The 22,744-nt window shown below is 32.8% G+C and overlaps 1 protein-coding gene across 1 annotated transcript; it reads left to right on the forward strand.

Annotated features, from left to right (window-relative positions):
• Positions 1-1,943: 1,943 nt before the first annotated feature.
• On the forward strand, positions 1,944-22,744 carry LOC132741291 (Bardet-Biedl syndrome 2 protein homolog; the record flags this gene model as incomplete). The annotated part of the gene is given in 7 exon segments (XM_060729422.1): positions 1,944-2,065; positions 4,351-4,475; positions 20,267-20,473; positions 21,159-21,284; positions 21,729-21,791; positions 22,199-22,276; positions 22,641-22,744. Coding segments are annotated over 6 exon segments (695 nt in total), but the record flags the coding sequence as incomplete, so codon positions are not given.

Genomic DNA, 22,744 nt, shown 5'->3' on the forward strand with positions numbered 1-22,744 from the left:
CTTCTTACGAATACAAACAGAACGTGTAAAGCGCATTACAACATAAATATTACTATTGCGAACTTTTGGAAGGAATTTGAATTTGACCACCTTTTGAATTTCATGAAAAAAAATCTTGAAAGATTTTCCAGCATTCTAAAGGATTTGAAAGTTAACTAATCCCGTTTGCGTCTACAGCTTTCTTTTTCTAGACATTAAATCAATTTGAAGGTATTAAATTGTAATGGCTAAAGTTATAAAAATAGATAAAAAAAATGTCTACAAATTTATGTGGGTATTTTATCTTTATTTATTTATATTATTGTTTTAATGTCATTTAATAAACAGTACTGGAAATAAAATTTCAAATGTCATAGATGCATATGGTCTACGAAATAAATGTGGTCTCAAAGACTACTAAACAATGGATAATTAGCCGAGAACATTTTTGGCAGCCTTTCTGTTTTATGTGACATAAATCAATTCAACTTAAAAGACATAATGTTTTACATATGCGTTCTTTAATCAATTATCGTAAATCAATTTTCGTATGAACACATGTTTTTGCAATACTTTGTTTAAATATTTGACATATATTATAATATATGAACTATGTATTTATATATAAATATTAATTGACATATAATTATGTTTATAAGTAATTCAATAATTATTTCAACATATAATTACTTTCTTGTTAATGTACTCCTGTAATAATGTTACTTTGATAAATTGAAAATCCGCGATGGGGGCCTTAACTTCATATTACTTGTGTTAAGAAACATTATTAAATTATTGTCATTGTCAAATTATTAAAACAAAAGGAAAAAGTTTGTTGATAACTAAAAAATCATTGTTATAATCATACTGTGGCGAATCGTTATTTAACTGTGGCGAATCGTTATTACTCTGTGGCGAATCGTTATGTGGCGAATCGTTAGTGTGGCGAATCGTTACTAATTCCACTAAAGTTCGTATACGTATTTTAACATGCAAATGAAGACTATATGCACTACGTCACGGTGTTATAGTTGCTATCCGGAACACAGCAAATATAAGATTTTCTTGTGCAAACACACTTTTACCGTTTAAGCTTCACGGTGCACTAGGCCTGTGGTTCAGAAAAAACAATCATCTCATAAAAAAAGATTAAATTTGTATGAAAATATCCGTTACAATGCGGAAATATACCGTTAAATTAGGACTGATACTTATAGTCATGTTTTTTGATTTAATATTGATGTACGGATGATCTGAAGGCGGAGTTTCTCATGCAAACAGAAATTGTACTTCCGAATTCGCCACAATGAGGTTGTACATTTGTATGCTCATTAAACTCATTTTGGTTGTCTGGACACCAAAATAAGATCTGGAGTCGATATGAAACCCAATTTATTAATGAAATGTCGCGCTATTTCTTTTTTTATGAAATGTATTTAATGTAACTTTAAGCTAAAAGCTTATTTCCAATGGGGTCCATAGAAATAAAAATACATTATTATAACCCTTTCCCCCCTAAAAAAACAATACTGTGACATTTAACATTAAACCTTTGTCTGCAGTTTTAACATGAGGTGTTATGGGTTTATTGATAGGAATGTAAACACACTGGTGGGTCACCGTACGTCAGACTAGTTTTTTGAAGCAATTCAACAAAATAGTAAATTGATCTCCAAATGAATCAATTTACAATAGCTCTTTTTTATCACCAATGTCAAGCAGCTTTTATATATTTGTCTTGCACGAAGTTACTTACTGCATTTCTTGCTTGGACGCCATTTGATGCTTTCTTGTAGTGTTATAGTATACAACCGCCTTATGTACAACATATATAGTGGTGTTCACCCTAAAACGAATGCCATTAACTGCTGATCTTTTTATGACGGTATACGTCAAGAGTTATATTAAATAAGAAATTTATTCATTAAATAAGTATTTTCATTCGTTATATACAATTCAATTAATCCAGTATTTTACTGATCTTTTTTTTCAATGATTTGACTAATAAGCAATTTTGAAATTTTCACCTCTGCATTTAACTTCCGGTAAAAATTGTTTTGATTGCCGACGAATAATTTTGAGAAAAGTAAGCAGAGGTTCTATGGTTTTCACCGTTATCTCGTTATTTTTAAGTCAATAAGTGATCGTTCCCAGCAATAGAATGGTGGCTGATTTGTGCCATTCGTGTTTTGTCCTGAAAGCCCATCAAGCAAAAAAGTCTAGAATTAACAGGTTGAAATATCGGGGGGGGGGGGGGGGGGGGGGTAGTCCTAATTATAAGACCTATAACCTATTTCATATTTATCATTCATTAATCTGATATTTTTCATTTTCTATGTTACGTTAGGTCTTAACAGATCTTTGCAAAATCGTGTGGCAAACAAATTGACATTAGACATCGATTTAGATCTAATGCATTTAAACAATTAAGACAGCGTGTATTCACATTAATTTTGACCTATTTATGAACAAAACTAAAAAATAAATACCTTTTAACAAAATAATTTAACTGTCACATCCGAAAAGTCATGATTAAATCCTCTCATTTAATTAAATTACTTGTACAGCCGATATACAAATGGCCGCCATACAGAGCGCAAAATCTGATTGGCTAATTCAAATGCAAGCGTTTAAATGAGTCAGAAGTTTCTAACGGAATATTTTTCAACGAAATAATTGCCCATGCACCGTCAGTGTGTTCGAATATATTTTTCCGTTCAAAAAATTGGAATCAATCTGTAAAACGCTTTACTTACTTAACCAGTATGGCCGATGAGCGAAATAGATTGATATTTATATTTTATTTTTAATTGATAAGTACATTGTTTGAGAGTTTTTGTTAATGATAGACCATGCAACTGAAAGAACAGAAGATAAGCTTTTGAATAAAACTTAAAAGGCAAGTCAACAGGCATTTTTTTAATTTTTCAAAATGCTATGCGTTTATGAGCAATAACTATTAGACGTCAGGCTTGACCAACATAAAACTATAACAAGCCTGTAATGTCTAATATATTGGACTGGGGGGGGGGAAGGCATGGTGCAAAAACATGCTTATTAGCGGGGGTGCGTCACTTTAAGTTTGATAAATATAATGAGATTTAAGAATTAAAATGATGGGGGCACAGAGCAAAAACTCTAATTAGCATCCCTGCTAATTAACGTGTTTTTGCTCCGCGCTCCCACCTTTTTTATTTGTTGATTCTCGAGTTTTCTCTTGGCCGGGTCGAAGGGCGAAAACACAAGTGGAACAAATCAGCCACCATACATAATGTCTGATATACTGGACTATCAGCTCCCCTAATCCCCTACCCATCAACTGTCAATAAAAAACTTTCAATTTCAATTTTTAAAAAATTCAAGATCAATTAAAAAATCCCAAGTCTCAGTCCCAAAAATCTCATTCTTGTCCAACCAATACATGAAGAGTTCCTATTGCTTTGTTTGCACCATTGATTTGCTTTTGCTTGTGTTTACATTTAAATACAATTTAAATTCTGAATGAAACCAAGTTTATGGCTGAGACAGATGCCCTTTGTGTTAAAATGCAAACTCCTCACAGTGATTACCTCCCTTGGCAGAATTGTAATCACTACCTTCAAAGACGTCACATGATGATGAAAGTCACATGACGTAACGTCGAAATTCAAATGTAAATATCGACCGTTACAAAGAAAATCTTACGTTATTTTTCTCTTTCTGTTTTATTTTTAACTTTTGGTGCCTACCTTCGATATAGTTTATCAAAAAATTATCGTAAGTATACAAAATAACGAAAAATAAATTCAGAAGCTAAAAAATATAAAATATCAAAATATCGTCTCGGTAGAAAATAATCTCATAATTTTTAGAATTATTTCTAAATATTCATATTATTTATTTATTTATTCATAAACATTGTTAAATAAATGAGAGAAAACTTATCTGATAGATAAAAGCAGTAGATAAAACAATTTTTGAAAAAATATAGTATATCAGAAATTCTGATATATCGGGACCTTGGTGGCAGAGATCTACGCCGAAGAATTAAGGGGAGATCACTGTGTGGAGATTGGTTAAAATGGTTAAAAAAGTTACTGAGTATTTAGAGGTGTAATTATTCATCGATGTATCAGGATCTGCCCTGTCCCATCGAAATGAAATTAAAACTGGCATTTCATCAATACCATACCATGCACTCAGTAAATTTAATGAATTACCATATGTGACTCATTGCTTAAAGATATTAAAGATATTAAAACCTATTTTAGTAAATTAATGTGATTCATTATTAAAATTCTTGAAAATATCGCTTTGATATATAACGAAAACAGTATGTAATACCCTTTTAGTAAAGTTTGAAATAATTGAATATTTCATGTTTATTTTAAGGATTCAAGATGCTTGTGCCAATTTTCACCCTCAATTTCAAGCATAAAGTAAACCCTCACATGGTCACTATTGGAAAGTATGATGGAATACACTGCTCTTTGACATGTGCTACCACAGCTGGCAAGGTAAAGTTTCTAATTATTTCAGTTCATTTTACCACTAAATAGAGGATATTCAAGTTTTTTCTATAATTACAAGTCAAAGGTGAAATATGATAAATTCATAACACAAGATAAAAATGAATCCTGTTTTTATAGAAAAAAACTTGAATATTCTGTTTTGACATTACAGTTTGAAAAGCTTGCATATTGACTGACTTTTAGAGTTGGGTACCGCCATAAAGAAAATACCACGGTTTACCACGGTTTTTTCCTAAAAACCACGGTATAAACCGCGGTATACCACGGATTTTCATTGTATATGCTATTCCCTAAAATAAGTATCAAGGTAGGCTGGTATGGAATTTCAAATATTAAATTTAAGCAGATCTATAAAATACAGATTAATTAAAGCATCATTTAACTTTTTTTCAATCAGGTACTTTCGCATGTTGACAATCATAAATTAATTGGGTCATGGATCAGTTCTTGTTATTTTTTTTATTACATATTACATATTGGTCTCTTTCAACATTTAACAACTGTTATATAAATTGCATAGTTAAAATGGAAAAATAAAATGTTTTTATTATGCCACCGCAGCATCTGCGATGCGGTGGCATATAGCGATTCACCTGTGTGTGTGTGTGTTTGTGTGTGTGTTTGTGTGTGTGTTATATAGATTATATAGTGAACTTAAAAAATCTTCTTGTGAAAAACCACTAGTCCAATTTCAACCAAACTTGGCAGGATTGTTCCTTGGGTATTATGCCACCGCAGCATCTGCGATGCGGTGGCATATAGCGATTCACCTGTGTGTGTGTGTGTTTGTGTGTGTGTGTTTGTGTGTGTGTTATATAGATTATATAGTGAACTTAAAAAATCTTCTTGTGAAAAACCACTAGTCCAATTTCAACCAAACTTGGCAGGATTGTTCCTTGGGTGAAGGGCTTCCAAAGTTGTTCAAAGAATTTCATTCCATGCAGAAATCTGGTTGCCATGGCAACCAAAAGGAATTATAAGAATAAATTTAAAAAATCTTCTTGTAAAAACCCAAAAGGCCTAGAGCTTAGATATTTTGCATAAGGCATCGTCTGGTAGACCCTTACCAAGATTGTTCAAATTATAGCCCTTGGGTCAAAATCGGCCCCGCCCCGGGGTCATTGATTTTCACTATATGTACATATAGTAAAAACTTAAAACACCTTCTTGTAAAGACCCAAAAGGCCTAGAGCTTATATATTTTGCATTAACATTGTCTGGTAAACCTCTACCCAGATTGTTCAAATCATAGCCCTGGGGTCAAAATCGGCCCCGCCCGGAGGTCATTGGTTTTCCTTATATGTATATAGTAAAAACTTATAGTAAAAACTTCAAAAAAAATTCTTCTAGCAATTGACAAATGCTAGAGGTTAGATATTTTGCTTGAAACATTGTGTAGTAAACTCTAGCAAGATTGTTCAAATTATAGCCCTGGGGTCAAAATTGCCCCCACCCTTGGGGTCATTGATTTCAATATATACATATAGTAAAAAATAAATAAATCTTATTGTCTGAAGGTACAAGGCTTAGAGCTTTAATATTTGTTAAATAATATCATCTAAAGGTACTCTACAAAAGTTATTCAATTTTGCCTCTTGTGTCAAAATTAGCTCCGCCCCCGGTGGCCATAGGTTTTCCTTATATGTATATAGTAAAAACTTAAAAAATCATCTTCTCTAAATTTACAAAGGCTAGAGTTAAGATATTTTGCATGAAACATTGTGTAGTGAACCTCTTGCAAGATTGTTCAAATTATAGCCCTGGGGTCAAAATTGGCCCCACCCCTGGGGGTCATTGATTTTCATTATGTACATATAGTGAAAAAATGAAAAATATTTTTGTCTGAAAGTACAAGGCATAGAGCTTTGATGTTTGATATATAATATCATTTATAGGTCCTCTACCAAAGTTGTTCAAAATTTTCCCCTGGTGTCAAAATTGGCCCTGCCCGGGGGCAGTGATTCTCATTATGTACACATAGTAAAAACAGAAAATAAAACAAATGTTTTCTGAATGGGAGAAAGCTATAGCTTAGATATTTGACTTGAAATGTTATTTGGTGGACCTGTATCAAAATTGTTTTGATTAAACCTTGGGTCAAAATTATGCCTTGCCAAGGGGACAGTGACCTACTTTTCTTGTCCTTTGATGTACAGCAATGACATTTTGACCACGTGCACAGTTTTAGTTGTAAAATTGAACTTTGATATCAGGTGACCTAGATTTTGATGATGTGACCTACTTTCTTGTCCTTTGATGTACAGCTATGAAATTTGAACCATGCGGTGGCATAGCATTTTTCTCAAATGCAATCTTGTTGCTGATTGATTAATAAAATAATAGGTCAAATGCACGTTAGCCGATGACAAATATTTATTTGTCGGTTAATTTCATAACAGAGTCCCAGCTGCTATTGTAATTTTTTTTATTGCAAGGGCTAAGTATTTAATTAATCTGTGTCAAAAACCAAAACAAACATGTACCCCAAAAGCAAATTAAAATTATCACATAGAAAACAGCTGACCATGTTACTGCTTAATTAATATTCATTAGTTGATTAAGTTTCTACGCCGTTCTATAATTAGTTAATTGCCATGTGCATGCAGTAAGTGCGTGACGTAAGGAAAACCCCTAGCCTGATTGGTCGCTATTTATATAAATACTTAAAATAGTAACACCCTAATTTTATGCAAGGAATGCCCTCATTTATCAATCTTTACGATTAGTTTTCGTATCAAATAAGCGATATTTGGACAAGTAAATGTAAGTCGACAATTCTTGCTTCTTCAACTGAGATCACGCAAGTCGACAATTCTGGCTTATATGCGGTAGTCGATAAAGCCTTCAATTTTCGCTAAGAACTATCGGAGAATGATAATAGAAAGTTGTTTGCAAAAAGGTTAACTCAAAGAAACATTAACATATACAACAGTGTAGCCATACCACGTGACTATGGCGTCATTTTCGGCATCATTTCCAAGACAAATGTTGCTCGATTCGGAATTGAAAATAGTCGTAAATATTTTATTTCTGTGCAAATTTCTTTGGGATATGCCCCAGTCTATGGGGAAAAATATAAGCTTTCCACAGAATATTGGATCGTCGTCAGTTTATAAGCCGTTTTATCAAACACCTTGCATAACCTTGGAAGTTGCTTGTATTTGAGCGGGCTTCAGTTGCAAGCTCTTTCGTTTTCTGGCGTTATCTGGTCTACACCATGATTAAAAAGTCAGGTTTACATCAACAGGGAATACGGAAGGCAAAACTTTACCTAAATATGTTCATATTTTTATTATGAATGACATAAATCTTACATTTTTCTTCAATTGTCAATTCTGGCACCTGTTCCAAGTCGAAAAAAAGGACTACAGTTTAAAGCAGATTTTAGAATCTGTTGCAAATGCAAAGCATCATGCCTACCGTACTCTTTTTACAATTTAGTTTTTTATTGTTGATATTTCACAGAGAGATTGTGGAAAAAAGCTAATGTTTCTTAAAGCAATTACACTTACATGTATCGCAATAGTGCACGACACGTAGATTTAGTCCTGTCGAAAAATAATATTTTTGGTTTCGTTTTGAAGATGTTTAAAGTATTGCTCATCTTATCCTATGTAGTTAAAATGTGTTTTATTCTATTTCACAATGGCGAAATTGATAAGAAATTTATGTGCTCTTAGTGAGAGAAAGAGTTAAAATAAAAAAAACAAAAAAAAAAACTTTTGTATGCTACGGAAATTGTTACACTTTAAATAACGCGAGTGTTGTAAAGTTATAAGGTATTTTTTTCATTCTTTTTTTTTGTAAAGAGTAACTGACAAACACTGACACACGTGAATGTGACGAATAGGTTCTTCTGTCGTCAAAAGAGAGACTTTTAAAAGGTATATACAGTCAAAACTGTCTTAAGCAGCCAGCCAAGAGATGCAGTCATTTTGGCTGCTTAAGACAGGTGGCTGCTGAATGGAGGATCCAGTTTTTATCCAAATAGATTATTCATTTAAATTTCTTCGTAAAATAAATCTAATTTAAGTATAAATAAACCAGTGTGATTCATCATCAGTTGTTTACCATTTACAAACGTATGCCATTCATAGTTTAACATGTACGTTACATGAATGTAACACAGATAAACAAATGCACTCACGTTTTATTATGTCAATAATTGAAACTAATTATCCCATATTATATTCTTGCACAATAACTTAAAATGCGTAATATTTTCTTCACAAAAAAATATCTAACTTTTGATCAATAGAATATTTGCGTACACGTCATCTAAGTGTCGGCACTTCCTTTGATGTTCCAGAGCTACAGGTTTGTAAACATCAAAGATTTTTTTGAAGAGCCCTGCTAGTTACCTCTTAGAGGTCATCTAGTGTGTAAACTTAATGGGTGTGATTTAACATGACATCATTATATTTATGCATTTTTATTTTCACACATGGATCAAGTGTTTTTATGAATTTATGACTGAGGGATTTAGACAAACGGCAATGTAATTCATTTTCATTTCTTTGGTAAGTACCATGTACGCACCAAATTTATCTGAATCGGGATAAACTGATAAAAAGGAAAACAAATCAAAATATTTCTTTCCACCATCAAAAATGCATTTTTTCTTCTTTTTTAATTTCTTAAAATCGGTAAATTGAAAAAAAAAAACTAGCGTACAGTAACTCAAAAGAACGAATTGCAAGTGCGTGGAGACGTTCCAAACGTTTGTAATTACAACACGGATGAACAATTATGCAAATTCTTGAAATACAATACAATACAAAATAAAAAAAATTCTTGAAATGTTGTGGTTTGTGTTAATATCTAGCGCCCGACAAGTAGCTTATGTTAATCCGTGACACGTGTCATCTTTACAAATAAATGACAGAAGATTGTATGGCCGTTTCACCTGGCTGACCGCTTAAGATGACCTAGGTTAAGATTCAGGAAGCATTTTAGGTGACCGTTGACCGCGGACAGCAGGTGACCGTTGACCACATGTATAAAATAGAGTGGTTTTCGTTGGGGGCGTCACAAAATGGCAGTTAAGGTCAGGTGACCGCCAAAAAGAGGTGACCGTTAGTACAGTTTCGACTGTATTTGGAATTGCCGTATTATAAATTTCTATAGAGTTTGATAAACGAAATCACAATTTGAAGTACTATGCACATTAATCAGTATCAAAATCAAGAATCTAATTGCCACGCGCATTAACATGACGTTGACATTTTATGGTTATTAAACAATAAGCACTTTCATCATCAATAAAGAGCGAGAATGGAGACATGTGGAGTAAACAAAGTAAAAAAATAGTAAACAGATAAATGATGTTACAAAACAAAACATTCAAAAAGACGGAAATAACAATGATTATCAATAATTATATGAATATTTACATTAAGATCTGTAATAGCAACACCGGCAAGATCTATAACTGGGGTCCATATGACACTGATGCGTCCATTGAATAATTGATAGCTAACATAAACTAAGTAAAATTACGATTACTTTTTGAAGAGTATATTCATTTTTTATACTTCAGCTGTCAAATGACTTACTTCTTTATTTACATATCAGATAATTCACTTATTTGGCAAATGCATTATGTTTATCGTGTTTTAGATTTTAATATGTGGTCCTTTTCTAAATCTTAAAAAGCTACAAAAAATCCTGTTGAGGGCATCTGCATGTCATGCGGCGTGCAGTAATCATGCATTTACAGCCAATGACCACATCGATAAGAAATAGTCCCAAATAGCCCTATCGTTTTTATTTAGTTGAAAGAGACATTATTGTTAAAAACATTCTACTCGATTTAAATGTTTTCAAACCATAAATATTCCGTTCCTTCCTCTCTTATTACAATGTGTATTAGTGAGCTCTCTGATAAAGCTGGTTGACTGATATAATTAACTAAATTTGTCAGATATGCAGTTTATTAACAGAAATAAATGCAATAATAAAATAAATAGTGTTTAGTGTTCCTAAGTGAACGAAGTTATATCCAGTTCACGAAAAAACGGGTAACCGCGTGGGTATGAAAACAGGATGTAAAAATATTTTTATCAAACGAGTGCCCACTGTGTTAAAAGCTGAATATATCATACTAAAACATTGCTACAGGTTCTTTACCAAGTATATACGAGTATATATGGTTATACGTATAAATAACTCTTTTCAAAAGAATAACATTTGACTTTAAATTGCCAGGCGTTGAGGCGTATATAAAGTTCCCTTTTCAGCAGTATAACACAAATGGAAGTGATCCTGAATGTGCAGGTTCATTGGACAGGCTAGCTAAGTCAAACCGAGCCTGCAACATTTTCAATTTGTCCGTTTTTGGCGATATTTTAGAGTTTCTGTTTTCTCTCTATTTTGATATTCCACGTTTAGTATTGCTTCATGACACTAATAGATTTTCATAATCATTACCGTGAAAGAGAGAATGATTATATTCTTTACAAATGCTTTTTTACGACTTTTTAAAATCACTTATAGCGCAGCGAGTAAAAATCATTTAAATATTCATTTGTGTTTATGTAAATCGTATAATAGTAAATAAAATGTTTTTCATGTTTAACATAATTATAGAAAGAGAACGGTAGTTATGTTGCTTTGCATTTGCAACGGGTTCTAAAATCTGCTTTAAACTGTAGTCCTTTTTTTCGACTTGGAACAGGTGCCAGAATTGACAATTGAAGGAAAATGTAAGATTTATGTCATTCATAATAAAAATATGAACATATTTAGGTAGAGTTTTGCCTTCCGTACTCCCGGTTGATTTAAATCTGGCTTTTAATCATGGCGTAGACCAGATAACGCCAGAAAACGAAAGAGCTTGCAACTGAAGCCCGCTCTAATACAAGCAACTTCCAAGGTTATGCAAAGTGTTTGATAAAACTGCTTATAAACTGACGAAGATCCAATATTCTTTGAAAAGCTTATATTTTTCCCCCCGTAGACTGGTGCATATCCCAAAGAAATTTGTACAGAAATAAAAATATTTACGGCTATTTTTATTTTCCGAATCGAGCAACATTTGTCTTGGAAATGATGCCGAAAATGACGTCATAGTCACGTGGTATGGCCACACTGTACAACAGAAATAGTTTTTAATTTAGTACATTTTACGGATCTGTAATTACTTTAAATTAGAGCTAAAAGTACCGGTTTTCCAGGTCTGTACCGCGGTACGTACCGCAGATGTCTCGAACCGTGGTTTACCCCCGCCGGTATACCGGTTAAACGCGCACCTCTACTGACTTTAGAAGAGAGTAGTCTTGCAAGATGCCATTGAAAATACAGAAAATATGTTTCACTGCAGCAAAATATTAATTTTTACAGTGAAAATACGGAAAATGAAAACACGCATTTTACTTCATCAATATTTCTCAATACATGTATTTCATTTTCAAGTACAGTCAAAACTGTCTTAAGCAGCCAGCCAAGAGATGCAGTCATTTTGGCTGCTTAAGACAGGTGGCTGCTGAATGGAGGATCCAGTTTTTTTATCCAAATAGATTATTCATTTAAATTTCTTCGTAAAAATAAATCTAATTTAAGTATAAATAAACCAGTGTGATTCATCATCAGTTGTTTACCGATTTTACAAACGTATGCCATTCATAGTTTAACATGTACGTTACATGAATGTAACACAGATAAACAAATGCACTCACGTTTTATTATGTCAATAATTGAAACTAATTATCCATATTATATTCTTGCACAATAACTCAAAATGCGTAATATTTTCTTCAAAAAAATATCTAACTTTTGATCAATAGAATATTGCGTACACGTCATCTAAGTGTCGGCACTTCCTTTGATGTTCCAGAGCTACAGGTTTGTAAGAAACATCAAAGATTTTTTTTTGAAGAGCCCTGCTAGTTACCTCTTAGAGGTCATCTAGTGTGTAAACTTAATGGGTGTGATTTAACAATGACATCATTATATTTATGCATTTTTTTTTCACACATGGATCAAGTGTTTTTATGAATTTATGACTGAGGGATTTAGACAAACGGCAATGTAATTCATTTTCATTTCTTTGGTAAGTACCATGTACGCACCAAATTTATCTGAAATCGGGATAAACTGATAAAAAGGAAAACAAATCAAAATATTTCTTTCCACCATCAAAAATGCATTTTTTTCTTCTTTTTTAATTTCTTAAAATCGGTAAATTGAAAAAAAAACTAGCGTACAGTAACTCAAAAGAACGAATTGCAAGTGCGTGGAGACGTTCCAAACGTTTGTAATTACAACACGGATGAACAATTATGCAAATTCTTGAAATACAATACTAATACAAATAAAAAAAATTCTTGAAATGTTGTGGTTTGTGTTAATATCTAGCGCCCGACAAGTAGCTTATGTTAATCCGTGACACGTGTCATCTTTACAAATAAATGACAGAAGATTGTATGGCCGTTTCACCTGGCTGACCGCTTAAGATGACCTAGGTTAAGATTCAGGAAGCATTTTAGGTGACGTTGACCGCGGACAGCAGGTGACCGTTGACCACATGTATAAAATAGAGTGGTTTTCGTTGGGGGCGTCACAAAATGGCAGTTAAGGTCAGGTGACCGCCAAAAAGAGGTGACCGTTAGTACAGTTTCGACTGTATTTGGAATTGCCGTATTATAAATTTCTATAGAGTTTGATAAACGAAATCACAATTTGAAGTACTATGCACATTAATCAGTATCAAAATCAAGAATCTAATTGCCACGCGCATTAACATGACGTTGACATTTTATGGTTATTAAACAATAAGCACTTTCATCATCAATAAAGAGCGAGAATGGAGACATGTGGAGTAAACAAAGTAAAAAATAGTAAACAGATAAATGATGTTACAAAACAAAACATTCAAAAAGACGGAAATAACAATGATTATCAATAATTATATGAATATTTACATTAAGATCTGTAATAGCAACACCGGCAAGATCTATAACTGGGGTCCATATGACACTGATGCGTCCATTGAATAATTGATAGCTAACATAAACTAAGTAAAATTACGATTACTTTTGAAGAGTATATTCATTTTTTATACTTCAGCTGTCAAATGACTTACTTCTTTATTTACATATCAGATAATTCACTTATTTGGCAAATGCATTATGTTTATCGTGTTTTAGATTTTAATATGTGGTCCTTTTCTAAATCTTAAAAAGCTACAAAAATCCTGTTGAGGGCATCTGCATGTCATGCGGCGTGCAGTAATCCATGCATTTACAGCCAATGACCACATCGATAAGAAATAGTCCCAAATAGCCCTATCATTTTTATTTAGTTGAAAGAGACATTATTGTTAAAACATTCTACTCGATTTAAATGTTTTCAAACCATAAATATTCCGTTCCCTTCCTCTCTTTATTACAATGTGTATTAGTGAGCTCTCTGATAAAGCTGGGTTGACTGATATAATTAACTAAATTTGTCAGATATGCAGTTTATTAACAGAAATAAATGCAATAATAAAATAAATAGTGTTTAGTGTTCCTAAGTGAACGAAGTTATATCCAGTTCACGAAAAACGGGTACCGTGGGTATGAAAACAGGATGTAAAAATATTTTTATCAACGAGTGCCACTGTGTTAAAAAGCTGAATATATCATACTAAAACATTGCTACAGGTTCTTTACCAAGTATATACGAGTATATATGGTTATACGTATAAATAACTCTTTTCAAAAGAATAACATTTGACTTTAAAATTGCCGCGTTGAGGCGTATATAAAGTTCCCTTTTCACAGTATACAAATGGAAGTGATCCTGAATGTGCAGGTTCATTGGACAGGCTAGCTAAGTCAAACCGAGCCTGCAACATTTTCAATTTGGCCGTTTTTGGCGATATTTAGAGTTTCTGTTTTCTCTCTATTTTGAATATTCCACGTTTAGTATTGCTTCATGACACTAATAGATTTTTCATAATCATTACCGTGAAAGAGAGAATGATTATATTCTTTACAAATGCTTTTTACGACTTTTAAAATCACTTATAGCGCAGCGAGTAAAAATCATTTAAATATTCATTTGTGTTTATGTAAATCGTATAATAGTAAATAAAATGTTTTTCATGGTTAACATAATTATAGAAAGAGAACGGTAGGCATGTTGCTTTGCATTTGCAACGGGTTCTAAAATCTGCTTTAAACTGTAGTCCTTTTTTTCGACTTGGAACAGGTGCCAGAATTGACAATTGAAGGAAAATGTAAGATTTATGTCATTCATAATAAAAATATGAACATATTTAGGTAGAGTTTTGCCTTCCGTACTCCCGGTTGATTTAAATCTGGCTTTTAATCATGGCGTAGACCAGATAACGCCAGAAAACGAAAGAGCTTGCAACTGAAGCCCGCTCTAATACAAGCAACTTCCAAGGTTATGCAAAGTGTTTGATAAAACGGCTTATAAACTGACGAAGATCCAATATTCTTTGAAAAGCTTATATTTTTCCCCGTAGACTGGTGCATATCCCAAAGAAATTTGTACAGAAATAAAATATTTACGGCTATTTTATTTTCCGAATCGAGCAACATTTGTCTTGGAAATGATGCCGAAAATGACGTCATAGTCACGTGGTATGGCCACACTGTACAACAGAAATAGTTTTTTAATTTAGTACATTTTACGGATCTGTAATTACTTTAAATTAGAGCTAAAAGTACCGGTTTTCCAGGTCTGTACCGCGGTACGTACCGCAGATGTCTCGAACCGTGGTTTACCCCGCCGGTATACCGGTTAAACCGCGCACCTCTACTGACTTTAGAAGAGAGTAGTCTTGCAAGATGCCATTGAAAATACAGAAAATATGTTTCACTGCAGCAAAATATTAATTTTTACAGTGAAAATACGGAAAATGAAACACGCATTTTACTTCATCAATATTTCTCAATACATGTATTTCATTTTCAAGTACAGTCAAAACTGTCTTAAGCAGCCAGCCAAGAGATGCAGTCATTTTGGCTGCTTAAGACAGGTGGCTGCTGAATGGAGGATCCAGTTTTTATCCAAATAGATTATTCATTTAAATTTCTTCGTAAAATAAATCTAATTTAAGTATAAATAAACCAGTGTGATTCATCATCAGTTGTTTACCATTTACAAACGTATGCCATTCATAGTTTAACATGTACGTTACATGAATGTAACACAGATAAACAAATGCACTCACGTTTTATTATGTCAATAATTGAAACTAATTATCCCATATTATATTCTTGCACAATAACTCAAAATGCGTAATATTTTCTTCACAAAAAAATATCTAACTTTTGATCAATAGAATATTGCGTACACGTCATCTAAGTGTCGGCACTTCCTTTGATGTTCCAGAGCTACAGGTTTGTAAACATCAAAGATTTTTTTGAAGAGCCCTGCTAGTTACCTCTTAGAGGTCATCTAGTGTGTAAACTTAATGGGTGTGATTTAACAATGACATCATTATATTTATGCATTTTTATTTTCACACATGGATCAAGTGTTTTTATGAATTTATGACTGAGGGATTTAGACAAACGGCAATGTAATTCATTTTCATTTCTTTGGTAAGTACCATGTACGCACCAAATTTATCTGAATCGGGATAAACTGATAAAAAGGAAAACAAATCAAAATATTTCTTTCCACCATCAAAAATGCATTTTTTCTTCTTTTTTAATTTCTTAAAATCGGTAAATTGAAAAAAAAAACTAGCGTACAGTAACTCAAAAGAACGAATTGCAAGTGCGTGGAGACGTTCCAAACGTTTGTAATTACAACACGGATGAACAATTATGCAAATTCTTGAAATACAATACAATACAAAATAAAAAAAATTCTTGAAATGTTGTGGTTTGTGTTAATATCTAGCGCCCGACAAGTAGCTTATGTTAATCCGTGACACGTGTCATCTTTACAAATAAATGACAGAAGATTGTATGGCCGTTTCACCTGGCTGACCGCTTAAGATGACCTAGGTTAAGATTCAGGAAGCATTTTAGGTGACCGTTGACCGCGGACAGCAGGTGACCGTTGACCACATGTATAAAATAGAGTGGTTTTCGTTGGGGGCGTCACAAAATGGCAGTTAAGGTCAGGTGACCGCCAAAAAGAGGTGACCGTTAGTACAGTTTCGACTGTATTTGGAATTGCCGTATTATAAATTTCTATAGAGTTTGATAAACGAAATCACAATTTGAAGTACTATGCACATTAATCAGTATCAAAATCAAGAATCTAATTGCCACGCGCATTAACATGACGTTGACATTTTATGGTTATTAAACAATAAGCACTTTCATCATCAATAAAGAGCGAGAATGGAGACATGTGGAGTAAACAAAGTAAAAAATAGTAAACAGATAAATGATGTTACAAAACAAAACATTCAAAAAGACGGAAATAACAATGATTATCAATAATTATATGAATATTTACATTAAGATCTGTAATAGCAACACCGGCAAGATCTATAACTGGGGTCCATATGACACTGATGCGTCCATTGAATAATTGATAGCTAACATAAACTAAGTAAAATTACGATTACTTTTGAAGAGTATATTCATTTTTTATACTTCAGCTGTCAAATGACTTACTTCTTTATTTACATATCAGATAATTCACTTATTTGGCAAATGCATTATGTTTATCGTGTTTTAGATTTTAATATGTGGTCCTTTTCTAAATCTTAAAAAGCTACAAAAATCCTGTTGAGGGCATCTGCATGTCATGCGGCGTGCAGTAATCCATGCATTTACAGCCAATGACCACATCGATAAGAAATAGTCCCAAATAGCCCTATCGTTTTTATTTAGTTGAAAGAGACATTATTGTTAAAACATTCTACTCGATTTAAATGTTTTCAAACCATAAATATTCCGTTCCCTTCCTCTCTTTATTACAATGTGTATTAGTGAGCTCTCTGATAAAGCTGGGTTGACTGATATAATTAACTAAATTTGTCAGATATGCAGTTTATTAACAGAAATAAATGCAATAATAAAATAAATAGTGTTTAGTGTTCCTAAGTGAACGAAGTTATATCCAGTTCACGAAAAACGGGTACCGTGGGTATGAAAACAGGATGTAAAAATATTTTTATCAACGAGTGCCACTGTGTTAAAAAGCTGAATATATCATACTAAAACATTGCTACAGGTTCTTTACCAAGTATATACGAGTATATATGGTTATACGTATAAATAACTCTTTTCAAAAGAATAACATTTGACTTTAAAATTGCCGCGTTGAGGCGTATATAAAGTTCCCTTTTCACAGTATACAAATGGAAGTGATCCTGAATGTGCAGGTTCATTGGACAGGCTAGCTAAGTCAAACCGAGCCTGCAACATTTTCAATTTGTCCGTTTTTGGCGATATTTAGAGTTTCTGTTTTCTCTCTATTTTGATATTCCACGTTTAGTATTGCTTCATGACACTAATAGATTTTTCATAATCATTACCGTGAAAGAGAGAATGATTATATTCTTTACAAATGCTTTTTACGACTTTTAAAATCACTTATAGCGCAGCGAGTAAAAATCATTTAAATATTCATTTGTGTTTATGTAAATCGTATAATAGTAAATAAAATGTTTTTCATGTTTAACATAATTATAGAAAGAGAACGGTAGTTATGTTGCTTTGCATTTGCAACGGGTTCTAAAATCTGCTTTAAACTGTAGTCCTTTTTTTCGACTTGGAACAGGTGCCAGAATTGACAATTGAAGGAAAATGTAAGATTTATGTCATTCATAATAAAAATATGAACATATTTAGGTAGAGTTTTGCCTTCCGTACTCCCGGTTGATTTAAATCTGGCTTTTAATCATGGCGTAGACCAGATAACGCCAGAAAACGAAATAGCTTGCAAGTGAAGCCCGCTCAAATACAAGCAACTTCCAAGGTTATGCAAAGTGTTTGATAAAACGGCTTATAAACTGACGAAGATTCAATATTCTGTGGAAAGCTTATATTTTCCCCGTAGACTGGTGCATATCCCAAAGAAATTGGTACAGAAATAAAATATTTACGGCTATTTTATTTTCCGAATTGAGCAACATTTGTCTTGAAAATGATGCCGAAAATGACGTCATAGTCACGTGGTATGGCCACACTGTACAACAGAAATAGTTTTTTAATTTAGTACATTTTACGGATCTGTAATTACTTTAAATTAGAGCTAAAAGTACCGGTTTTCCAGGTCTGTACCGCGGTACGTACCGCAGATGTCTCGAACCGTGGTTTACCCCGCCGGTATACCGGTTAAACCGCGCACCTCTACTGACTTTAGAAGAGAGTAGTCTTGCAAGATGCCATTGAAAATACAGAAAATATGTTTCACTGCAGCAAAATATTAATTTTTACAGTGAAAATACTGAAAATGAAACACGCATTTTACTTCATCAATATTTCTCAATACATGTATTTCATTTTCAAGTACAGTCAAAACTGTCTTAAGCAGCCAGCCAAGAGATGCAGTCATTTTGGCTGCTTAAGACAGGTGGCTGCTGAATGGAGGATCCAGTTTTTATCCAAATAGATTATTCATTTAAATTTCTTCGTAAAATAAATCTAATTTAAGTATAAATAAACCAGTGTGATTCATCATCAGTTGTTTACCATTTACAAACGTATGCCATTCATAGTTTAACATGTACGTTACATGAATGTAACACAGATAAACAAATGCACTCACGTTTTATTATGTCAATAATTGAAACTAATTATCCCATATTATATTCTTGCACAATAACTTAAAATGCGTAATATTTTCTTCACAAAAAAATATCTAACTTTTGATCAATAGAATATTGCGTACACGTCATCTAAGTGTCGGCACTTCCTTTGATGTTCCAGAGCTACAGGTTTGTAAACATCAAAGATTTTTAGGAAGAGCCCTGCTAGTTACCTCTTAGAGGTCATCTAGTGTGTAAACTTAATGGGTGTGATTTAACAATGACATCATTATATTTATGCATTTTTATTTTCACACATGGATCAAGTGTTTTTATGAATTTATGACTGAGGGATTTAGACAAACGGCAATGTAATTCATTTTCATTTCTTTGGTAAGTACCATGTACGCACCAAATTTATCTGAATCGGGATAAACTGATAAAAAGGAAAACAAATCAAAATATTTCTTTCCACCATCAAAAATGCATTTTTTCTTCTTTTTTAATTTCTTAAAATCGGTAAATTGAAAAAAAAAAACTAGCGTACAGTAACTCAAAAGAACGAATTGCAAGTGCGTGGAGACGTTCCAAACGTTTGTAATTACAACACGGATGAACAATTATGCAAATTCTTGAAATACAATACAATACAAAATAAAAAAAATTCTTGAAATGTTGTGGTTTGTGTTAATATCTAGCGCCCGACAAGTAGCTTATGTTAATCCGTGACACGTGTCATCTTTACAAATAAATGACAGAAGATTGTATGGCCGTTTCACCTGGCTGACCGCTTAAGATGACCTAGGTTAAGATTCAGGAAGCATTTTAGGTGACCGTTGACCGCGGACAGCAGGTGACCGTTGAAAAATAGAGTGGTTTTCGTTGGGGGCGTCACAAAATGGCAGTTAAGGTCAGGTGACCGCCAAAAAGAGGTGACCGTTAGTACAGTTTCGACTGTATATAATTAAGTTAGGAAATATTAGTCTGTAGTAAGTAATTCCAATATTTGTACGAAAAAAAAAGTTTCTTTGTTTTCTAACTGTTGAAAAAAAAACACTTTTCTTTCTCAATTATAATCTACATTATTTTTGCTGTTTGGTTCCAGGTTATTGTACACAATCCACACAACAGGAACCAGCCTGGTCGTAGTTCAGACGGCGATTTATCTCTCCTTAGTATCAACCAACAGATTAGCTCAGTGTGCGCTGGGAAATTAAATACAAATATACAAAATGATGTATTAGCTGTCGGGACACAAACAAACCTTATGGTATATGATGTAGAGAAAAATGCAGATCTGTTCTATAAAGATGTAAGTTGAAGAAAGCTGCTTCTCAGCGTTTTAATGTGAAGTTACTGTTAATTTTCAAACAAGTGGAAAAAATTTCTTAGTTGCAAAATTTTGTAGATTGTGAAAAACTTAGTTTCAACATTAGCCAATATGTTTATTTATTATTTTAACAAACAAAAAAAAAATAACCAACATTTTCAAAGATTAATACTGTGCTGATGTAAGTTTTTAAAAAATCCATCAAAAAAAAAGTTTTATTTCTATTATGAACATTAATGACACGCAAAATATACCTGCTTTTTAAGACCATCATCTGTAGTGAAAGACATGTTTTCTTTTCTTAGAATTATATTTATATTTAGGAAAATGATACGTTCTGAAAGGATCCCGACAGGGACTTTTGATTCTTTCATGTGAGGAAACTATCCAGCTAGCTTACCAAACATAAGTGGTTCTAGTCAGGTGCTCGTTCCTGCCTGAAATAATGCAAGGATGGTCTTCCTCCACCAGTAAAGCTGGAACGTTGCCATATGATACATACTGTGTCGGTGTGACGTAAAACCCAATGAAACAAACAATCGTCTGAAAGGAAGGAGCTAGTGGCTTTAAAAAATATATATTTATTAAAGATAATTTAAATTTCCTATCGTAACCATTTGACAAGTTTAAATTTGTTATTAATTTCAATGAATATTTGTTTTTCCAGACCCCAGATGGTTCTAATGCAGTTGTTATAGGAAAACTTGGAGGTATATCATCGTCGATGGCGATTGTTGGCGGTAACTGTTCTATACAGGGATATGATATGGAGGGAAATGAAAACTTTTGGACAGTAAGTAATATAAGTACATGTATAATTTTATTTAATTACACCATTCTTAGTTTTGGTTGATTTTGGTTGTCTCTGGATTCTCCTATCTGGAATACTATTGAATTCAGTTTTGATGTTACACTATAATGTGTGACTGTGACCACAGATGGACATAGACCCTAGTATTCTTTAAAAAGGTTGAAGAGCAGAATTCCTAACTACTGTGTCACCCCTTCCATTGGATATCAGTGTATTGCATTACATTGAATTCTTGGTATCTTATCATCTCCTTTGATTGCAATGTTATATATAAACAAGTGTAAAAAATTAAGATTATGGATACAAAAAATCATTGCTTGAAATTGTAATGATATTATTTAGTACTTTATTGTCAAGTAGATATAATTGCATTAACACAATATTTGTTATCCCCCTTGATTTTTAACTGCAGTTTTTCTTCTACAGGTAACTGGTGACAATGTTTGTTCTTTAACACTTCTAGACTTCACAAGTAATGGACAAAATGAGGTATGTTTATGTTGATTTTCTAGCACAATATTTTGTTTTTTGGCAATTAGTGCATTTAAAATGATTTAGTATTTGTATGAAAGTCAAGATACTAATTTTTTTAAGTTTTGCTATGTTTTAGGACAATTTTTTCATATTTAGCGCTCCTTTCTTCAGGTTACAATCATCTAAACATGCTCTAGCACCATTATTTTTAAAGTTATGAAATTCAAGTTTCCCCATTCTAAAGAAGTAAAATTTATTCATTTTCTATGGCAAAATGTGCCTTTAATTAAAAATGCTTGAGATATAGTAGTCTTTTTTATTCAGATTTAGGCTTCTTTAAAAGAAGTCCAGTGACACCTCACCCAGGCACTGGCCCTGACTAAACTAGTAACCAATATGTGATATGAATTATATATTTACAGTTGATAGTAGGCTCGGAGGATTATGATATACGTGTGTTCAGAGAAGATGAGATTATTGCTGAGATGACAGAAACAGAGGTACTTACAGTTATTGTTACCTTTGTCTCACACCTTTTATATGTTTGATCAGGCCAAAAATTAATGTGTCTGTTTTTTGGTTTGCTTCAGTAAGTCTGTAAGTATATTAACCTCAGCATTTATTGATAATTCTTACGGAGTATTTGACAATAGACGGAATAAAAACATGTAAGGGTTTTGTCCAGTGTCTTCTAAAAGGAGAAATAATACTTCCAGTCATAGCTTATTGTCATTTTGTGATCAAGATATGATTCCAGATAATGTAACTTACCATCCCTAGTGATTTTCATTGTAAAGAGTATTTTGTAAATTTGATTTAAGGAAAATATACTGTTCTTAAAAAATTTGAATGACATTGTTCCAGGCAATCACATGTTTATGTCCGATGGAGACAGCAAAGTTTGGTTATGCCCTAGCTAATGGAACAGTTGGTGTATATGAAAGATCCTCTAGATACTGGAGAATAAA

This window comes from Ruditapes philippinarum, unplaced genomic scaffold (assembly GCF_026571515.1).
Source record: "Ruditapes philippinarum isolate M1 unplaced genomic scaffold, ASM2657151v2 ctg4493_1_1_1_1, whole genome shotgun sequence".
Classification (NCBI taxonomy): Eukaryota; Metazoa; Mollusca; class Bivalvia; order Venerida; family Veneridae; genus Ruditapes; species Ruditapes philippinarum.